We start from the raw sequence: 17,349 nt of genomic DNA, 5'->3' as shown, positions 1-17,349 counted from the left end.
TTCTATGAGAGGCCATATATCCATACCCAATCCTAAAATTAATTCTAATCAGCTTCATCAGCCTTATAGGGGGTGTTATCAGCACTTGATGGTATAAGTATGGACTCATTAAAGCTATGGTAGGCAAATTTTATGAAAAAAAAAAAAAAATTCTGGCATATTTGCTGAAACTGTCACAAAATCCACTTGGTAGTACATTTTCAAGGCATTTTAAAAAATGTACCACAGCTAGAGGTTAACAAACAATCAGAGCTGAGGAGTCTCTAATCACTGGTCATTAACTGTGGTCAAACTGTCAAAGCAGGCAGCACTGATCAAATATGCCAAGATTGTGCACCCGCATTGTATATTTGTCATTTCAAATGTTTTTGTTAGAAACATATTTTAGTGTACTATTTTGCTGTGAAATGAGAAAGTTTGATTTGGCCAAAAGGCAGTGCTTTGTTTCAGATCGTCTGTTTCCAACACGGAAGTCTCAAACTTTCTGTTTTTACTCCTAAACCTTACACAAGTGACTCGTTAACATGTCAAGTTTGCAAAAAACACACTTTAAAAAAATATATATATACAGTTCAACACAAAGCTTTTATTTTGAAGTGCCATTTCTGTTTATTCTTGCATTATGTTTCATGTCTTTGTGTTCTAGGCCAACGTGTTGTTTATATTTTGGACCAGTTGGGAACAACTGCCCTAAAATATGTTTCTGAAAACATCCGAGGAGAGAAATGGGCGGTGAAATAACAGAATCTTGATTTATATTTGATAAGCACTGCCTAACGTTTGACAGTTTGAGCGTTATTGACATGATTGACAGCTGCCTAAGAGACTCCTCAGCTCTGATTGGTTGTTTTCGATCACCTGCTGTGAGTTCTTGCAAATGCCACTGAGCACTACGAAGAGGAAGAACATGATTTTTTTTTTTTTTTTTTTTTACAGATCATGTGTCTTAAGTACTACTGTGTGGATGTAGAGCCAGTTCCAAAAAATGAGATGAAAAGTCATTATTTTTGTATTTCTGCTATAAAAAATGTGTACAAGGAGTTACTTATCCTGTCATTTATATATCTTTCTATCTACAGTATAACACACCCGCATTTACAGACACATGTATAGTATCCTATAAATAGCACACATTAATGCTGCTGCTACAGTCCCCCCTGGAAGAGCCACACAGTGAGTAAAATGGATGTTACGGAGCCGTTCAGCCGGACACCTAACATGCAGTTCTGGTTCTCAACGAGGATCCAACATCTTTTGTGCTTTATCCAGATTCTAATCATCTGAAGCTTAATTTCACAGCTCACCAGTACTAAAGATTGGATTTAGTGGGCCAGATGTGCTGATTTATTGAAAAATTAGCCAGGGCCCCATCCAATATTTCCATATTTCTCCCCAGTGAGCTTAGTCCGGCATCGTTATGAAACATGCACACATGGTTCACCGTGGTAATCAATAAACTAATTCTGTGTCAATCTTCAACTTCTTAACAAAGATTACCCAAAAGCATAGGTGTAGAACTTTTTAAAAGTCTTCCTCTTACTTTCACTCATATTCCACAAGACACACTTTTATCTTCCGTATTGTCATCTTCCCTTAATCAATATTCGCTGAAATAAAGAGGACCATCTCTTTGGAACAACCCTTTTTCCATTACTACTATCAACATTTACATAATTGTTAATTAAAGAAACATCTGAAAAGAACTCTGATTTCAAAGATTCATAACACTTCATTGATTCCTTTGTAATTCATCTCAACTTGTAAATCTAAACTTCTTTGTAATTTGCAGACTTCTGTTAATTTTGAATTACTGCTTAGAGACTTTGAGCAATTATGCAAACTTTGTTTTTATTTTTTTGTTTTATATGTATTTTATTGCTGCTTAAAAGGGGAAATATCTTCATAAATCATTTTTGGCTTCTAACCACTTCTGCACAATGTTCAAACTTTTTCTGTACACATTTATCTACATATAAATAAGCTAAACTCGATTTTTTGTTTTCTTAATATTTACAACATGTGCAATTGTCCCTCCCAATAAAAACATAAAATAAGAAGACTTTTCTTTCAATTAACTGCAAGAACACGACTCACAGTCAAACAGTGTGTCTGGTAAAGTAGGTAATGACAGTATGCGATCTCAAAGGCAATGGCTGCATTCTGCCATAAAACAGAAAGGAAATGAAGCAACTATGCAAGGTTGAAGCAGAAAGTATCATGATATTTCTACCAAAAATTGATGCAGAAAAGGCACAAATCAGAGCATAAAAATGTACCAGAACGCAGGTAATGTATAACCTGGGTCCCATCCTATGAATCTGCATGCTCTGCTCGGTTTAGTTTGACCGATTCTGGTCTGTCATCGGGACATGAAACAGCGGTGTCGTGGTTAAAATAAAAACAACCAATCGGCACCACAGGTGGACTTAATGGGCCAATCAAAGCCATGACCGGGACTAACCATGTTGTCAAGCTGTTGTCAAGGTGTTGTCAAGTGGTGCACCAGAACCAATGAGAAGTAATAAGTAATAATGGTGAGCGCTATACACAAGATAGATGATACTGACATGTCTTCTAAATATTATCCCACATTGTGGATTGTTTTACTGTTCTTTGCTCCCCTATTAAAACCCTGGCAAAACAGGTATGTTGGCATGACTACGCATCAGTGTGGACTGGAAGTGATGCTAGATTTAGGCATATAACTTGGTCTTTAGTGATTGGTTGGAGAAAATCAAAGCCAGCGTGAATATGGAAATGCGCTGTCACGAGTTAACAATTCTGATATCCGACTTAATATGTGTCCATCCCAAAAGTTGAATAAAAAAAAAAAAAGAAACCTTTGCCCTGGCTTGATCCGACCTCAATACATACGCAAAAAAGTGCAAAGATAGAGATGCCCTTTTCTTTTTTTTTTTAACTGATCCAGGGATGTTTTTGCTATATTGTAGCTTTACCATTTAACTTTTTTGGGGGGCAAGCAGGGGTGAGTTATTAATTATTTAGATTAGCCATTTTGAACAATAGTGAGGAGAGTGGGTTTAGATCAGAGACAGTCAGAGAGGCTTCCTGCTGTACACTTCCTCCCTCTTTAACCAGCATCCTTGAGGGAATCTCTGTTGATAGATTAGCTGACAGAAGCCGTGTGCTTAAGCAGCCAAGAATCTGTGGCCTCCTTCTTGTCTCTATAGCAGCACACAGAAAATCATATCTTAGTAAATGTAATGTACTATATAATATAGCCTTGTTTTTACATATTCAGGTTACATCTGCATCGGGAGGGTGTGTAGAACGATCTTAATTCTGTTTCTCTCGAGGAGTCTAAAGAAGCATAATGCCAACACTTTGATGTGAAGAATAAGTTCTTGTGCCTTAAAGTGTAATTTTAAATTCTAGTGTCGCTCTGTGAATTCCCACCTATATTCAGCTCCTGTGGGGAATCACCACTTAAGAGACTACGCTGCTCAGGAAGTGTAATCTTCCCACTTCTTTATATATCATCCTTTCTCTACTGGAAAAGGAAACAGCCTAAGAAAGTCATTGATGCTTAATCAAATTACATTTATTTCCTTTGGTCAGAGTGTAAATCTACTCTGCAATGTTAATGTGAGATTGTTAAACTCTCATGGGAATATCTGCAAAGAAATAAAAGATTAAGGGAGAATGTTGGATGCAGGAGTGTGGATTAGAAGTTTCTGTTTCTTCTAGTGTTGAGGACTGTAAATGTTACATTAAGAGGAAGGAGCGTGGGGGAACCTCCATCGGAGAATGGCTCCATCCGCGCTGGTGCTGACTAAGGTGCGGTTGTTGGAGCAGACCTTGATGCTGGTGATGCTGCCACCGTGAGCTATTCCTATGTGGGTGACTGCACCTTCCATGTAGTCCCACACCTTCACCAGCTTGTCGTCTCCACCTGTCACGACGAGGTGAAAAATATGTCAATAACCTGGGAGAAGTTTGAGCGGAGCATGCATTGTAGTGTCAGCAGAGGAGATAAAAACAAAGGCTCTGAAGAGACGAGAACACACTCAGTTATATCTAAAAGTAAATAAATACATATTGGAAATGACATTGGATTGCCAAGATCAACGAAAAAATAAGCATTTAGTGATTCAGTTTTTAATTAAAGGGCATTAAACTACATTTACGAAAACACACAATCATGGTTTTATCTGATCATGAGCATTATCAGAAATAAAAGTGTAAGATAACGACTATCTGTTTTCTGAGTGCTCATATGCCCAAGACATTGAGAAGATTTGGACACATTTATATTTGGTGGAATTATATTGAAATCACAGCAAAAACATAACAAGCCGGGGACATGCAATGGGTCCTACCTGTCACAAAGTGTTTGCCATCCTGTGTGATGTGCATGCCATTGATGGCCCCAGACTGTGAGCCCTCCAGTTCTCTGATGGCAGATCCATCATACACGTCCCAGTAAGCAACCTGAGGAAGAAGGCGACACATTAAAAACATTTGTATTTGTAGAGTGCATCACAGGCGGTGATTCGGTTTTAACACTGGGGGGACAAAAAATGTAGGTAACGTGATGACGTCATGTCATGTGGAGACTGAGTGCTCTAACTGAGGATTGAGCTGATTTTGGTAGTTACTGCATAGCTTGCAAGTGCTTTTTTAATTCATTATTATCAACACTTGTGTTCTCTGGTGCAGTTTAGAGCTATATACAGACAGTGCTTTCTTTACTCAGGTTTCTTTACAGACATTTACAGTAGGTATCTGTTTCATCTGGACTTTCTAACTGGATTAATATTGCGCACAATTGAACCATTCTTACACAAGGCAGATCTGCTGCTTACATTTGCCCAACCAGCATCACACTGCTGTTGCTTGCTTACCTGCACATTTAACACGTCGTTATGACGAATTATTCTACACAGTTTCTTTTGCACATCAATGGCCATGTTGGAGATGGGATGCATTAAGAACAGTTCATACAGCTCCACAAAAAATGTTAAATCTTCTTATATTTCTCCTTATGCTTATATATCTTGTGTGCATGTGTCTCTTTTTTTTAATAATTCTGTAATGTGTCTCTAAATTTGGATGTTTCTGTGGGTCCATGAGTGCAGCAGTTTGAGTCAAGGCATGGTTAACTGATCAGTTGATCAGGTCAGAGCTGATCAGATTGATGGATGAGAGGAGAATTAGAGTGCAGAGTGAGTGAAAATAAACTTTATACAGTCTATACTTTAGACCCAGTGCAATGAAGGGTTAAGTTTCACGTCTACCGCGCTGGTTGTTCTCCTGCACTGTCTGTGACAACAGTACACTCTACTCTACACTTCAAGAGTGTGGTAAAATTATTTATTTTGTGGCATCCTGCAAAAAAATAAATGTGCAGGAAACCCTGCAATCTATATGGTTTAGTTGGCAGCCAATCACTGCAAGCATTCGTTGATTTAATATGACATGTGACTGGCCCACTACCACAGCAACTACAACCCATACAGTCTGTGGTGTGGTGAGATCGAGTGCAGTGTATTTCAAAGAGTTGACAGCTCAGTGTGCCGAGGTGCGACCAAAATATTTGATAGTATGGCTATACTACCACATGTCTGCAGAGTCTGTTGGCATTTTACACACTTGAATACTTCCATTCACATGATGGTTATTGAATGAAGGGCACAAAGACTGATATCAAATGAAGTACTCTACTAGTGTTATCACTTCAAAAGCACTGGTACTTGTAGTTTTTAAGAGGTACCCTGCACTATGCAGAACACACTATTGGCTCACTATACAGATGATGCAAATGGCAGCATCTGTTTGTAGTTGCAATATATTTTTTTCCATTACATCATTATATACAATAGTATTTCCTATTATGATAATATACAATATGTGACCCCAAATCAGCTTGAACTACTATTACTGCTTTATTGTTCGTACTCTGTATGGAAATGAGTTTGTCTATGGTTAGATTTAGCCTCAGACACACACACACACACACACACACACACACGCCCGAATACCAATTGAAACCGTGTTTGCTGATCCAAATGAGATTTAATCATCCCTGGAGCTTTATAGCTGTCAAAGTATCAAGTCTCAGAAAAGGCAATTGTTAGCTGCGGTTATTTATAGCACAGGCGGCAGAAATATCACAGCGCCACACGACAACAAGGGGCCATTCTTGTTATTTATATGACCAAGCTTATTACATTTGAAAAGTTAAGCACTGTAAATGAAGGGCTCGGTGGATTTGATCGTTAAAATCAGTCCTCTGAGTCATCCTTTATGAGAGAGTTTTTTAATAGATGATTCAGTGGCTCACCTTAGCACTGATCTCAGTCCCTTTGTGTGTTTAAAAGTCCAGGAGTCATTTCAAAGTTAGTAAAACACGAGCTGAACAGATTGCACTTAAAAGTCATTCACGTCTTAAAAGCAATTCAATTTTAAAGATCTAATTATGGAAAATCTGTATGTATGCTGCCTGTCATGCTGCTAATAAACAATACAAAGAAGTTTGTGAGTTGACAAAAGTAAGCAAAATCATACACAGCACTGGCTGTGTGTAAAAGGTTCATGTTACAGAGCCGCACAGGAAGAGCCCAGCATTTATAAGAATAGCCACTGAGATAGGATTTCATTTCTCTGCACAAGACCATGCCTGTAAAGCATTATGGGAGGGGAAATGTAATCTCACACAGACATATCAAATACTGTTGGTTATTATGGAATGGAAATGGAACAAAAGGCTCAAGAACAAAACAAAACAAAAAAAATCTTATTTATAGTTCCAGAACTGCTGAGTGATTCTCAAAGCAATAAGCTGCCCTTAAGAGCTCGAGGAACATTTCTGTGGGGGCCGTTTGAATCTACACGATTTATCTGCTCCAGATTGGCTTATTCGGATAGAATGGCTTCGCTGATATTAATATTCCTACAAAACAACTTTGCAAAACATCATTTAGAAAAACATCAACAAACAAGCGGAGGGGAAAATGGTTCATTATAATTTATAAACACCAGACACAAAGTTCCTAAGTCATTTCTTATTTAACTCAGAATCACATCAGAACGTTAAAGCTGACAGCTGGGCAGAATATGCAAATTCATCCAGCTAATGTAACATCAGAGCACCATCTTTCAACAAACAGCAAACAACGCAGTGCCTCTATAAATACCACTAATGGGAGATCAAAATAATTTTTGCTGACAATATTTCATCTTTCCCAGTATGACCAAAGTTACTCTAACTACCCCCCCAATCTTCCACTGCTTCCTCTGTGCTGCAGTCACAACCTCTCCCTCCTTCATTATCTCATTTCAGCAGCTTATTAGACACTCCCACCTGTGTGAGTTGTCTTGGCCCATCTGCATACCCTCCACCTCAGCCAGGGAAGCTGGCTTATAGCCACAACATGGGCCACCAGGAAATTAATTACATGCAGCAAACAAGGTCTGAAACATCAGCTGATTACCAGAAACAACCTGAGTTCAGAACTAGAGTACAACTACATCAACTACAGACAAGATTAGCTAGATTAGATAAAAAGACAAATATTGCTTTATAAGTAACATCACTGATACAAATAACCTTATGGAGGCACTTGTGTTGTCAAGGTTAAATTGCATACTATGTAACCACAACGTTCCCTGTTTGATTCCAGCCAGAAACATGCCATTTTTACTAAAATCTTAACATCAGGCTTTCTACACTTTAAGGCAAGCTCGTAACAGTAGTTACATATCGGTAGTTAAATATTCTTTATTGTGTGCATTATTTAAATTATATATGAGCTATAATTACAAAAATGCTCATATTTTTTTTATCTCACATTTATTCTGTGTAATCGGTTTATGTTTGAATTACTTGACTCAATTAGATGGAACTTTTGTATGAAACTGAAACATGTTAAGCTGACAAAATAGAACCAAATCATTTCCTGAGTGCATCCTCCTAAAAGACACCAAGGAGTGAGTTAGTACCATATTGTCTTCACTAAGTGGAGCATAAAAAAACTGCATCATCACCAATACAACCTCTCCCTGACCCTCCGCTCTCATTGTCTATTTTTTCTCTTGGCCACCATCTTCCTCTTCACACCTTCTCTCATTTCTCTTGGTTTACCTTCTGCGAATTGACTCATAGGGGCGTGCTGGGATGTGATGAAGGGTTGGAGTGAGGAGAGGAGAGAGAGCAGAGCGTCGGTATTTGTTCTCCCGGACAGAGCGCCTGTGTCCTGGAATGAGCAGATGGTGGATCTGGCTGGCACTTGGGTGGCACAGGCACATCCGCAGGAAGGCACGAACACCACAGCACTCCCCTTTCTCTGCTCTCCCTCCTCTGAATCCCTCCTTCTCACTCTCTCTCCGACTCACTCAGCACATCCTTGGCGCCACGTTAATCAGCACAACTTGTCCTCACCTCTCAGCATGCAGGGGAGGCAGCAATATGGGTCTAGTGTGTGGCCGGGTTCAAGGGGTGTGGGTGAAGTGCACAATCAAGGAAACAAGCATTTCATTTTGCCACTGTGAACGTCTGACCTTATGTAAATAAGTGGTGCCCAGTTAATCAAAATGCCTCACAAATAACAGCCTTAAAGGCCTGAGCGTTTTCGTCGCAGCAACTAGCAGCCGACACAACGCCTTAATTATGTTCTGCTAAGAAACAAATTACAAGCTTTTCAAACTAATCTGTGGACATGCGAGCGCGCGTGTGATTGTGAGTCCTCCCTGTGCTCGACTGTGCTGATCTTAGCACAGCGCCAGGCTTTTCTCTCATGCACACTGAGTGGAGATTATAATAACAATAACAGCATAATGAGACATCTAGATTATGACTGTGTGAGTGCCAGTCTCTTTGCACCCTGAGGGATTTTCAATCATTACAGTCATTAGATTTTTTTTTCCTGTAAGGCATGACTGCTGAGTCGCATCCCAGGGAATTCTTGGCTAAGCAGCTCCTACATGTCAGTGCATAAAACCAACCAGAACAAATGCTATGGTAAAGATACATGGACAGATTTATGAGAACACAGTAAATGTATACTGGTTGGGAGTTAAATTAAAAACAACCTGCTGAAATTTCCTTAAAATATATTTTATTTTTGCTGCACTGAGTACTGTATCGGAATGTAGTACATTTTACTGAAGTACTGTACATTCAAGTACATAATAACGGAACTTGTACTTAACTTTAGCATTTCCATTTTATGTAACCTTATACTTTTACTCCACCCTCTCTCTTTTTTTAGACCATTTCATTTGTCTGGCAGCTGTAGTTACTTTACAGATTACACATTTTAATAACCCCTCTGTCCAGTAAAAAAAAAAATGGATCTCAAAACCTGGTGACTTTGAAACTGACATTTTCTGATAAACTGAAGAAAAACGCCATGTGTTGAGAAAATTCTCCTACTTCTTAAGCAAAAAATAAATTCCTTAAAAACCAACTTGGATCAGCTGGAAAATGCATCATCACAAAGCTGAAAACAAGGCTGTTTTTTCTCAGGTCCTATAAAGTAGAATTTTTAGAGATCCATGGTACAAACATATAATAATCTTATAGAATATGATACATTACTCTATATTAAACTAACCTACAGTATAAAGAATTTAAAAAGAGCAAAGTCTTAAACATCTACAGCAAAAAGTGCAACATAGACATTAATGCAGCAGTAATATTGTTCCCAAACATAGAGGATTCTCCAAGTCAACTTTCCAGTCTTGGCCAGTTTGAGGTACTTTACTCATTTTTGTTTTTTTTAATCTAGAGCGGAGATAGTGGTATTATGTAAGACAATTTAAGACATGATTTAAGGCCAATAATATCTTGCCTTAGAATCAACAGAGAGGGACTGAGAGTAATTAAATAGTGGTTTCAATATTCTTCAATCAAAACGTAATTCTCTGTGAAATCACACAGTGGGGATGAAAAATGAAAGCTCACTCAAGATTTTGCAGCGTACAAGGGAACGTCTTATTGCATGATAACTACTTTTACTTCAAGTACTTAAGTAACTTGTAGAGGAGTATGTTCACTGTACACAATTAGTACTTTTACCTTAGTGAAGGCTCTGAATACTTGCACAACTGAGCGTCTTAAAACGTACCTTTCTGTCAGAGCCACTGGTAATGAGCTGGTACTCTTCTGGGTGGTAGCAAACCGTCCGGAACAGTGTGTTGGCGATCACCATTTGAAGGCTCACAAATCGCCTGCAGCAGGGAATGCAGGAGACGGTGCAGAAGATGAAAAAAGAGAGGAGAAAGATGGTTTACTTTCACCAGTATAGCAGTCTACAAAAACAACACGTGGTAAAAATACATCTCATTTCATAAACTGCCAAGTTCAGTTTATTTTGATACAACATGTTTCATTTTCCAGGCAAACAAACACAAACCAATCTGTGCAGTCACATATTTTTTAAAAAAAAACAACTGCTTAATGTACTGTCCATTCATGCAAATAAAACACACACACAACCTTGCAAAACTTCTGTGGACACAAAAGTGACAGGGTGCTAATTTTGATTTATTCAGACTCCTGTCTGACTTGTATTCCTTAAAACATCAGCTTGTTAGTAAGCTTACAAAAGGAGGATGGAAATCTAGGCTACTTTTGATGCATACAACCTTAAAGCCTTTAATCCACTGACTTGTTCACTGAAGAGGATAGATGGTGAAAAAACATGACCACCATCAGAGTTTTTATTCTCGTACAGAAGAAGCCCTGCGGATTAAAGGATTTTAAGCTTTCTCCATGAAGAATGCACTGGATTTCTTTTTATTTCTACTTTATCAGCCAGACGCTGATGACCAGCCTCAGCATTTCTTTCTAAAAGCAGCACTATTATCAGTCATTTTCTCTCTGGTGGATATGTATATCATTACAAATTATGTGTAGTTTGTTTTTTTCTCCAGGAAAATGTGATTAAGTAATCCAATAATGCGTATTTTCACTTGTATTTTCAACTCAATTCCTCTCAGCAAAGCAGACCCAGTTGAGTTTCAGGAAAAATCTCATTTAGGAGTCATCCACTTTAAGGTTGTGGGGTAAAAACAGTTCCCCAAAAGAGTATGACATGCCTTGACTGTAAGAGCGAGGATTTCAGGAGGACACAAACGTTACTTGTGCGGTGTGTGTGTTGCTGTTCTTGCCTTATGCTCAGACTAAAGTGTTTGAGTATGCAGATGGGCTACTCACACTAGGTCCCAGATGATGCAAGCACCATCAGAGCTGGCAGTGACACACTCTCTGTCGTCGCTCTTGATTTTGATACAAGTGACGGTAGCTTTGTGCTCTTTCATGGTCTCCAGCAGCCGATGGCTGTGTGGCTGCAGCTCCCACACACGAACCTACAACAGTTGAACATCATTCAACCTCAAGGGAGATCTCTTTTACATCAGATATGAGACTTAATTAAGACTCTCTCAAGTTTTAACGATTTGTGTTGCAATTCAACAACAGTTTATACGAAGAGCAAACCGTTAAAAAAAGGGCTTAGTACTTAACAGTATACCTATTTTCCATTCTAAATCTGTCAAACTGCAACCATACTGAATGCCACATTAAAGGTATTTGCAGGGTGTGTGCAGTATGTTTTTTAAATAACTTTTTGTCATGTTTTCTGAAACTGCCACTACATCCACATACAAGACACAGATGTGGAAAATCAAATATCATAATTTTTGACCAAATACCTTGACATAGCAGTGATAATGTAGAGTTGACTATTGGTACTTTCAATAAATATTTAGTGGGTAAAGAAAAATAATAAAACTGCTTAAATCCAAAATGACATCACTTTACTGTAATGCAGCCTTTAAAACAAGGAAGACAACACTGACAATATTAAAATATTTAAAATATGAGACAAAATTTAGTCCCATATATTACTGATATATTGCCCAGCCCTAACAGATAATCTCTGAAAAAAAACAGGCGTCTCCTCACACTTGTTTTGCCTCTTTGCATCTGTCATGTCGCTGCTCATGAACTGCGGTCAAACTGTCAAACTAGGTGTCACTCATCAAATATAAATGAGAGTATGGTTACGCTGTACAATCAAAAGTTTCTGGCTTCCCAACATGGTGGTCAGGTCACAATCTTTTTCATTTTACAGCTAAACAGGACACAAAAATATTTTTTTGAAAATGTTTGAGGTGAGAAAGCAATGCAGTAACAGAATCTTGATTCATATTAGATCAACTCTAATGACTTTACGAGCAGTGATTGACATGGTAGACAGCTGCGTCAGAGACCCCTCGGCTCTGATTGGTTGTTTTCATTTACATGCGGTAAGGCCATTAGAAGCATTACTAGACAATAGAGGAGTTACAGAAACCTGATTGTTTTTTCACAGACTGCTTGTCTCATGTACTACTGTTCAGATGTAGTGAAAGTTTCTGCAAATATGACAGAATGTTATCTTTATAAAAGTTACCAAAGACAGCATTGAGCATCTTAACATAATAACTCATAAATCAATTTTGTCAGATTGAGAAGGAATTGCACAGTAAATAACAGAATTCACAAACAGCTCCTTTAGAGAAGTCTACACATACAGTAGCTGATGCAGGAACATGTCTGCCACCCTGCAGGCTGCTAACAAAGTTAGCTTACTTACCAAAAACTAAGCACGCAATCATTACATCTTTAACCATATGGCTTCCTAATGATAAAATATGAGCCCAGAAAACGGTGTGCTGTGAAACCAACTGCTGTTCATTTATTACACATGGCTTCTGCTCGCAGATAATGGCTGACATCTTGGAGGAATTAGTGGGCACTGCAGTTCTAAACTCTAATATTATCATAGTGCTTGTGGAGAATTTCGATGTGTTGCTTTTCATTTGGTGAGAAAAACACTGAACATTACATCATTTTTTCTTAACAGCTCTACGACGTACTGACCTGGCCTTCTCCCCCGCCACTAACGATCCTCTTGCAGTCTTTGGTGCCGGCGATGGCTGTCACACCCATTCTGTGAGCGTTGTGAATGATGAGCATGAGTCGGCCACTTTCCGGTGCAAACACGCGAATCTTACCATCATTCCACGCTACAAGAGAGTGAAATCGATTTTTAACAGACAGTTATCAAGAAGACTAATTTGATTCACTGTGTGAAGTAGGTAACTTAGAACAAGTGTTGCAGGTGTTGAGGGACAAATATATTTATGAGTGAACAACAGCTCATACTAGCAGACAAAAATCTGAATATTCTTTATATATATTGTATTGTATTGAGCCTCAGTGCTCTCCCAGATTCCCACCACTGATGATGCTATGTCCGTCAACCATGAAGTCCAGAGAATTGCAGGTCATGTTGGGAACAGTGATGCGCAGCAGCTCTTTGGGCTTGTCTATGTGCCATAACCTGATGTCCTCCTCAGAGCACGTTGCAAATAATTCAGATGTTCCACTAGTGGAGAAAAAAAGGGGAGAGATGTAAAATTACAGTTCAGTGAATGTGGGTATGACTATACTTTACAAAATAGTACTAGCTGAGTTAAAGCTTTATTAACTGTACATTTTACAGAGTATCCATGTAATTAATGACAATTACCCAGGTGTTTCTACAATCTACCAAAAACTTACAGTGTCTTTCTAAACTTTAACTTAAAGAGACGTGGATGAGGAAAGCTTATGGCACCCTCTAGTGAACACAGTGGTTTACTGAAGTCATGCTTTATGAGAGATAAATGTGGTTTAAGCTGTTTGCCAAATAAAAACATACAGCTACTTAAACTGGGTGTATAGAAATCATCACTTGTATGTCAGAAAGTATTTGTATGTTTAATGTTTGGTACTAGAGGAAATTTGTAACAAACAGATCGAAAATGCTGAGTCAGACAACACATGCTCAACCTCAAGCAGTCTTATACAGATTTTGACAGTTCATAAGTATTTCATGTTTGTGAATGAACTGAATATTAATCTCCAAAATGTACTCATAAGCGTGACTGATTCTAAACAGCACATCATAAATACTTTTATCTTGTTACGCTCCAGGACAAAGGGATTCTTTTATAGCACATTGGAGTCTGATTTCTCTGAATTTTAATGAATTTAGTATATTTCTTGCCAAATTCAAAAGTCACTAAAGGTCTTTTGCCATTTTACTCCCTCCACTGAGACTTTAACTTTTTCTACCTGAAAGTGTGCCACTTACAAACATATGGCTACGTCCTTGACAGCACTGCTGTGACTGGTGTAAATGAGTTCAGCTTTGAAGTCCTCATAACTGAAGCGGTACATCTGAGCAGCCTCCGTTCCGACAAAGAACTGCTGGCCCTCTCCTCTTAAAGCGATGGAGGTCACACCCTTTTCCAGCTGGACTTCCCTAATGTGGGAGACAAGGAAAAAAGGAGTTGATAATAAGCACTGTATCATAGATACATTAAACTGTTTACATTATAGAGGTACTATGATATTTGTTTACTCTCTGAAGTTTGCATACCATGTATTATTACCAAATGTAAGTTTTTTTAATGGCAATGATTCAAATGACACAGTTGTTGGACTCACTTCAGAGTTTTGAATTTAGTGCAGGAACACAGCGTGAAAGTGCCGGATCCAGAGCCGACAAGCAGGTTTCCAGACTTCAGTATCCTTAGGACATTGACACCCTATAAGGGAAAGACCTGAATTAGTTCCAGGAAGCATAAGCTAAAAGCTCCAACACTAATAAATAAGACACTCTGGATGCTAATAGTAAAGGAGCATACCCATAAACAAGACACATTTCAGAAATGACAGGGACGTCCATAATGATACTTTAAAGATGGAAAAGAAATCACAGTTGCAGGTTGAACAAAATACACTGCATGACATGAGTCCTCGCATATATTTCTAAGTTTGCACCCCATCAGGAATATGGTTTAATCAACTCTTGATACACAGCAGGAGACCAGATTATTAGGCAGGACGTGAGTGAGAAACAGCTGAAATCACCTTCACAGAGACATGTTAGCAATGACTCCTGTTGACCTACCAGGCTGTATTTAGCTTTAACTGGCCCACAGTCACTCAGAAGCCCTGTCTTCATGTTGATTTTCATTATGTCTCCACTGGTGGTGCCACAGAAAATGAACTGATCGTCCTCTGTCATCTGTGTAATAATATAAAGAAATCAATATGAGCACAGCAATCTAATATCATTGTATCTGGTGCACTATGTTTTTGGACAATTGAATGTTTTCAGTAATCACAATATCAGATTAAATTGCTAGCCATCTTCATAGATTGTTCACTGTTTTTCTTCCCAGATGCGAGTAGTAGTATACTTGGTAAACAAACTGATGTGAATGAAAGACTCTCACGGCCTTGTACCTCTATACATTTCACAATCCTCCGCAGTTTGCCCATCTGACACTCTGTGGGTCTGATCTTCCTGTTGGGGAGGTCCAACTCCCAGACTCGCAAAGTTCCACTGCCAAAAACAGACCAATATGACATTAAAATACTCTAACAGCATATTAAAAATGTCACTAGTTGCACTAAAATAAAACTTGTGTGCACAGAATGCCAGTAGACAGCATTCACTCACCTCCCAGCTGAAACAAAAATGTTGTCATTTGTGTTTGAGTACTGCACGGTGAGGCAGTGGCCGGCACTTTGAGCTGAAGCTGGGCTCCCACAGATGGCCTGCTTGGTCTCAATATTCCATACCACAATGCTGAAATCACACAGAAAACACCCCACACACTAAACAAATAGAGAATATGTACAGTTACGTAAAATTTAGTCCTACATCTCTTCTGTGATGCAATCTGGATATTTTGGAGGGAAAGCTACTTAGTTAGAATTGTGCCACCCAATTTATATGTTTACCTGCCATCATCCTGACCTCCAAGTGACACCAGATACTTGTCGTTTGGAGAGAAAGCCAGTGCTTCGACCTTTGCCTTGTGGAGCACCAGCTGGGCATAGATTGTTCGTTGTGCGTAGTCCCAGATGATAACCATAGCCTAGGAAAAGGTTTATTTATTCAAACTGTTACATGTGAAAATGGCACATTTGTTTAGCCATCCTGTGCTGTAAACAGATTTAAGCCCATGTATTTCTAAAGTGAATAAAAAAACTGCTTCCTTAATTAAGACATCAAAAGGGGAGACAAATGAAACAGGTAAGTAGGGGTGTTGGGGATTTAGCTGAGTTAATCATATCTTTAGAAAAATAAATGTATAGCAACTTTAAATACCTTGAAGCCCATAAAGTTGACTTGTCCAGAGGCAACATACTGTCCGCTTTTGGACACTGAAATACAGGAGACATTGTTTGTGTGTCCATGCAGGAACTCCTGCTTGCCATCTTTGATTCTCTTCAGAATGACTGCACACCCCAGAGGATAGATCAGGTGCTCTCTGTCTGGATGGACTCTCAGGCCGGAAAACACATGCCCTGATGAGACAAACGTATGTAAAATAACGTAAAACAAGGCATTACATGGTTTAAGATGGAAAAGACAAACTGTGCGATCATAATGGCCTCGCGTTGTAAAAGGTAGCTGAGCATACACCACTGAGCCTGTGCAACCTTTCCCAGTTGATCAGGTAACGTAAATCCAACCGAGTTTACGGTGGGGTCTGTCTATATCTTCAGATAGTTGGCAAAGCACATTGCCACCTCCCAATATAATTATTTAGATTTGACGTTTTAAATATTACAAAACCTGGAATAAACGCACCTAAAATTACACTACAAATTGGCTCGATGGCTAATTAAACTCCTTCAAGTTTGATTCGTATTAACGCTAGGTTAGCTAGCTAGGTTTGAACCGTGAAGTTTAAAGGAAAACTTACCGTTGAACCCAATAGCAGCCTCCAGTTCAAGTTGAGGCACGCCCTGTGTTTCAACAGCCATTCCTACAGACTTTAGCTAGTATCTCTGTCTCCCGAAAACTATTCAGAAATTCAAATTTTGCAAGAAAACTACCGGTACAGTAGCTTTTTAACTAGCTAACGTTACACCAAACACAAGTCGCCTAGCAACAGCTGGAGTTGCGCCTCTGTCATTGGCCGGTGAAACGTCTGTGCTGCCTTCACGTGCACCAGGGAAATCATCTGAAAGACAGATATTTTTCTTTCTCTCTCTTAAAAACAATTACTATTTCAGGCCTACGAAACAAAGACTGTGACCTGATATTACACTAAAATCGGTCTGATCTGAGAGGCAACTTTTACAAGTAGATAGCATGTAGGAGAATTGTTTGACACATAGTAAGGGACTGTTGGTTATTTATGAGAGTGGAGGGGGTGGTGCAAAATAGGATAGGCACTTCTAACATTTTTTTATCCACAAGGTAGGGAGTTATATTTTTTTTGATTTGGCTTAGGGGATGGACATTCAACTTTAAATGTTTGTATTTTGTG

General features: G+C 38.8%; 1 protein-coding gene across 1 annotated transcript; it reads right to left on the bottom strand.

The window, feature by feature from the left end:
• Window positions 1-3,673: 3,673 nt before the first annotated feature.
• Window positions 3,674-16,850, bottom strand: cfap52 (cilia and flagella associated protein 52). Its single transcript, XM_042485900.1, has 14 exons — window positions 16,780-16,850; window positions 16,179-16,378; window positions 15,809-15,945; window positions 15,525-15,653; window positions 15,308-15,407; window positions 14,970-15,086; window positions 14,504-14,604; window positions 14,148-14,318; window positions 13,249-13,397; window positions 12,890-13,035; window positions 11,180-11,331; window positions 10,089-10,191; window positions 4,341-4,452; window positions 3,674-3,913 (listed from the first exon to the last, which is right to left on the bottom strand). The coding sequence occupies exons 1-14, from the start codon at window positions 16,838-16,840 to the stop codon at window positions 3,732-3,734; spliced, it is 1,860 nt and encodes a 619-aa protein (XP_042341834.1). The 5' UTR covers window positions 16,841-16,850; the 3' UTR covers window positions 3,674-3,731.
• Window positions 16,851-17,349: the final 499 nt, after the last annotated feature.

The sequence above is a fragment of the Plectropomus leopardus genome, chromosome 4 (genome assembly GCF_008729295.1).
Source record: "Plectropomus leopardus isolate mb chromosome 4, YSFRI_Pleo_2.0, whole genome shotgun sequence".
Classification (NCBI taxonomy): domain Eukaryota; kingdom Metazoa; phylum Chordata; class Actinopteri; order Perciformes; family Serranidae; genus Plectropomus; species Plectropomus leopardus.
This window is presented reverse-complemented; position numbering and strand designations above follow the sequence as displayed.

Coding starts and splice junctions, on each gene's coding strand:
- cfap52 (XM_042485900.1), bottom strand. CDS start 16,840: ATGGCTGTTGAAACACAGGGCGTGCCTCAACTTGAACTGGAGGCTGCT. Junction 16,379..16,779: donor GGCTGCTATTGGGTTCAACG/GTAAGTTTTCCT, acceptor TTGTCTCATCAG/GGCATGTGTTTTCCGGCCTG. Junction 13,036..13,248: donor CGGACATAGCATCATCAGTG/GTGGGAATCTGG, acceptor ACTCTCTTGTAG/CGTGGAATGATGGTAAGATT.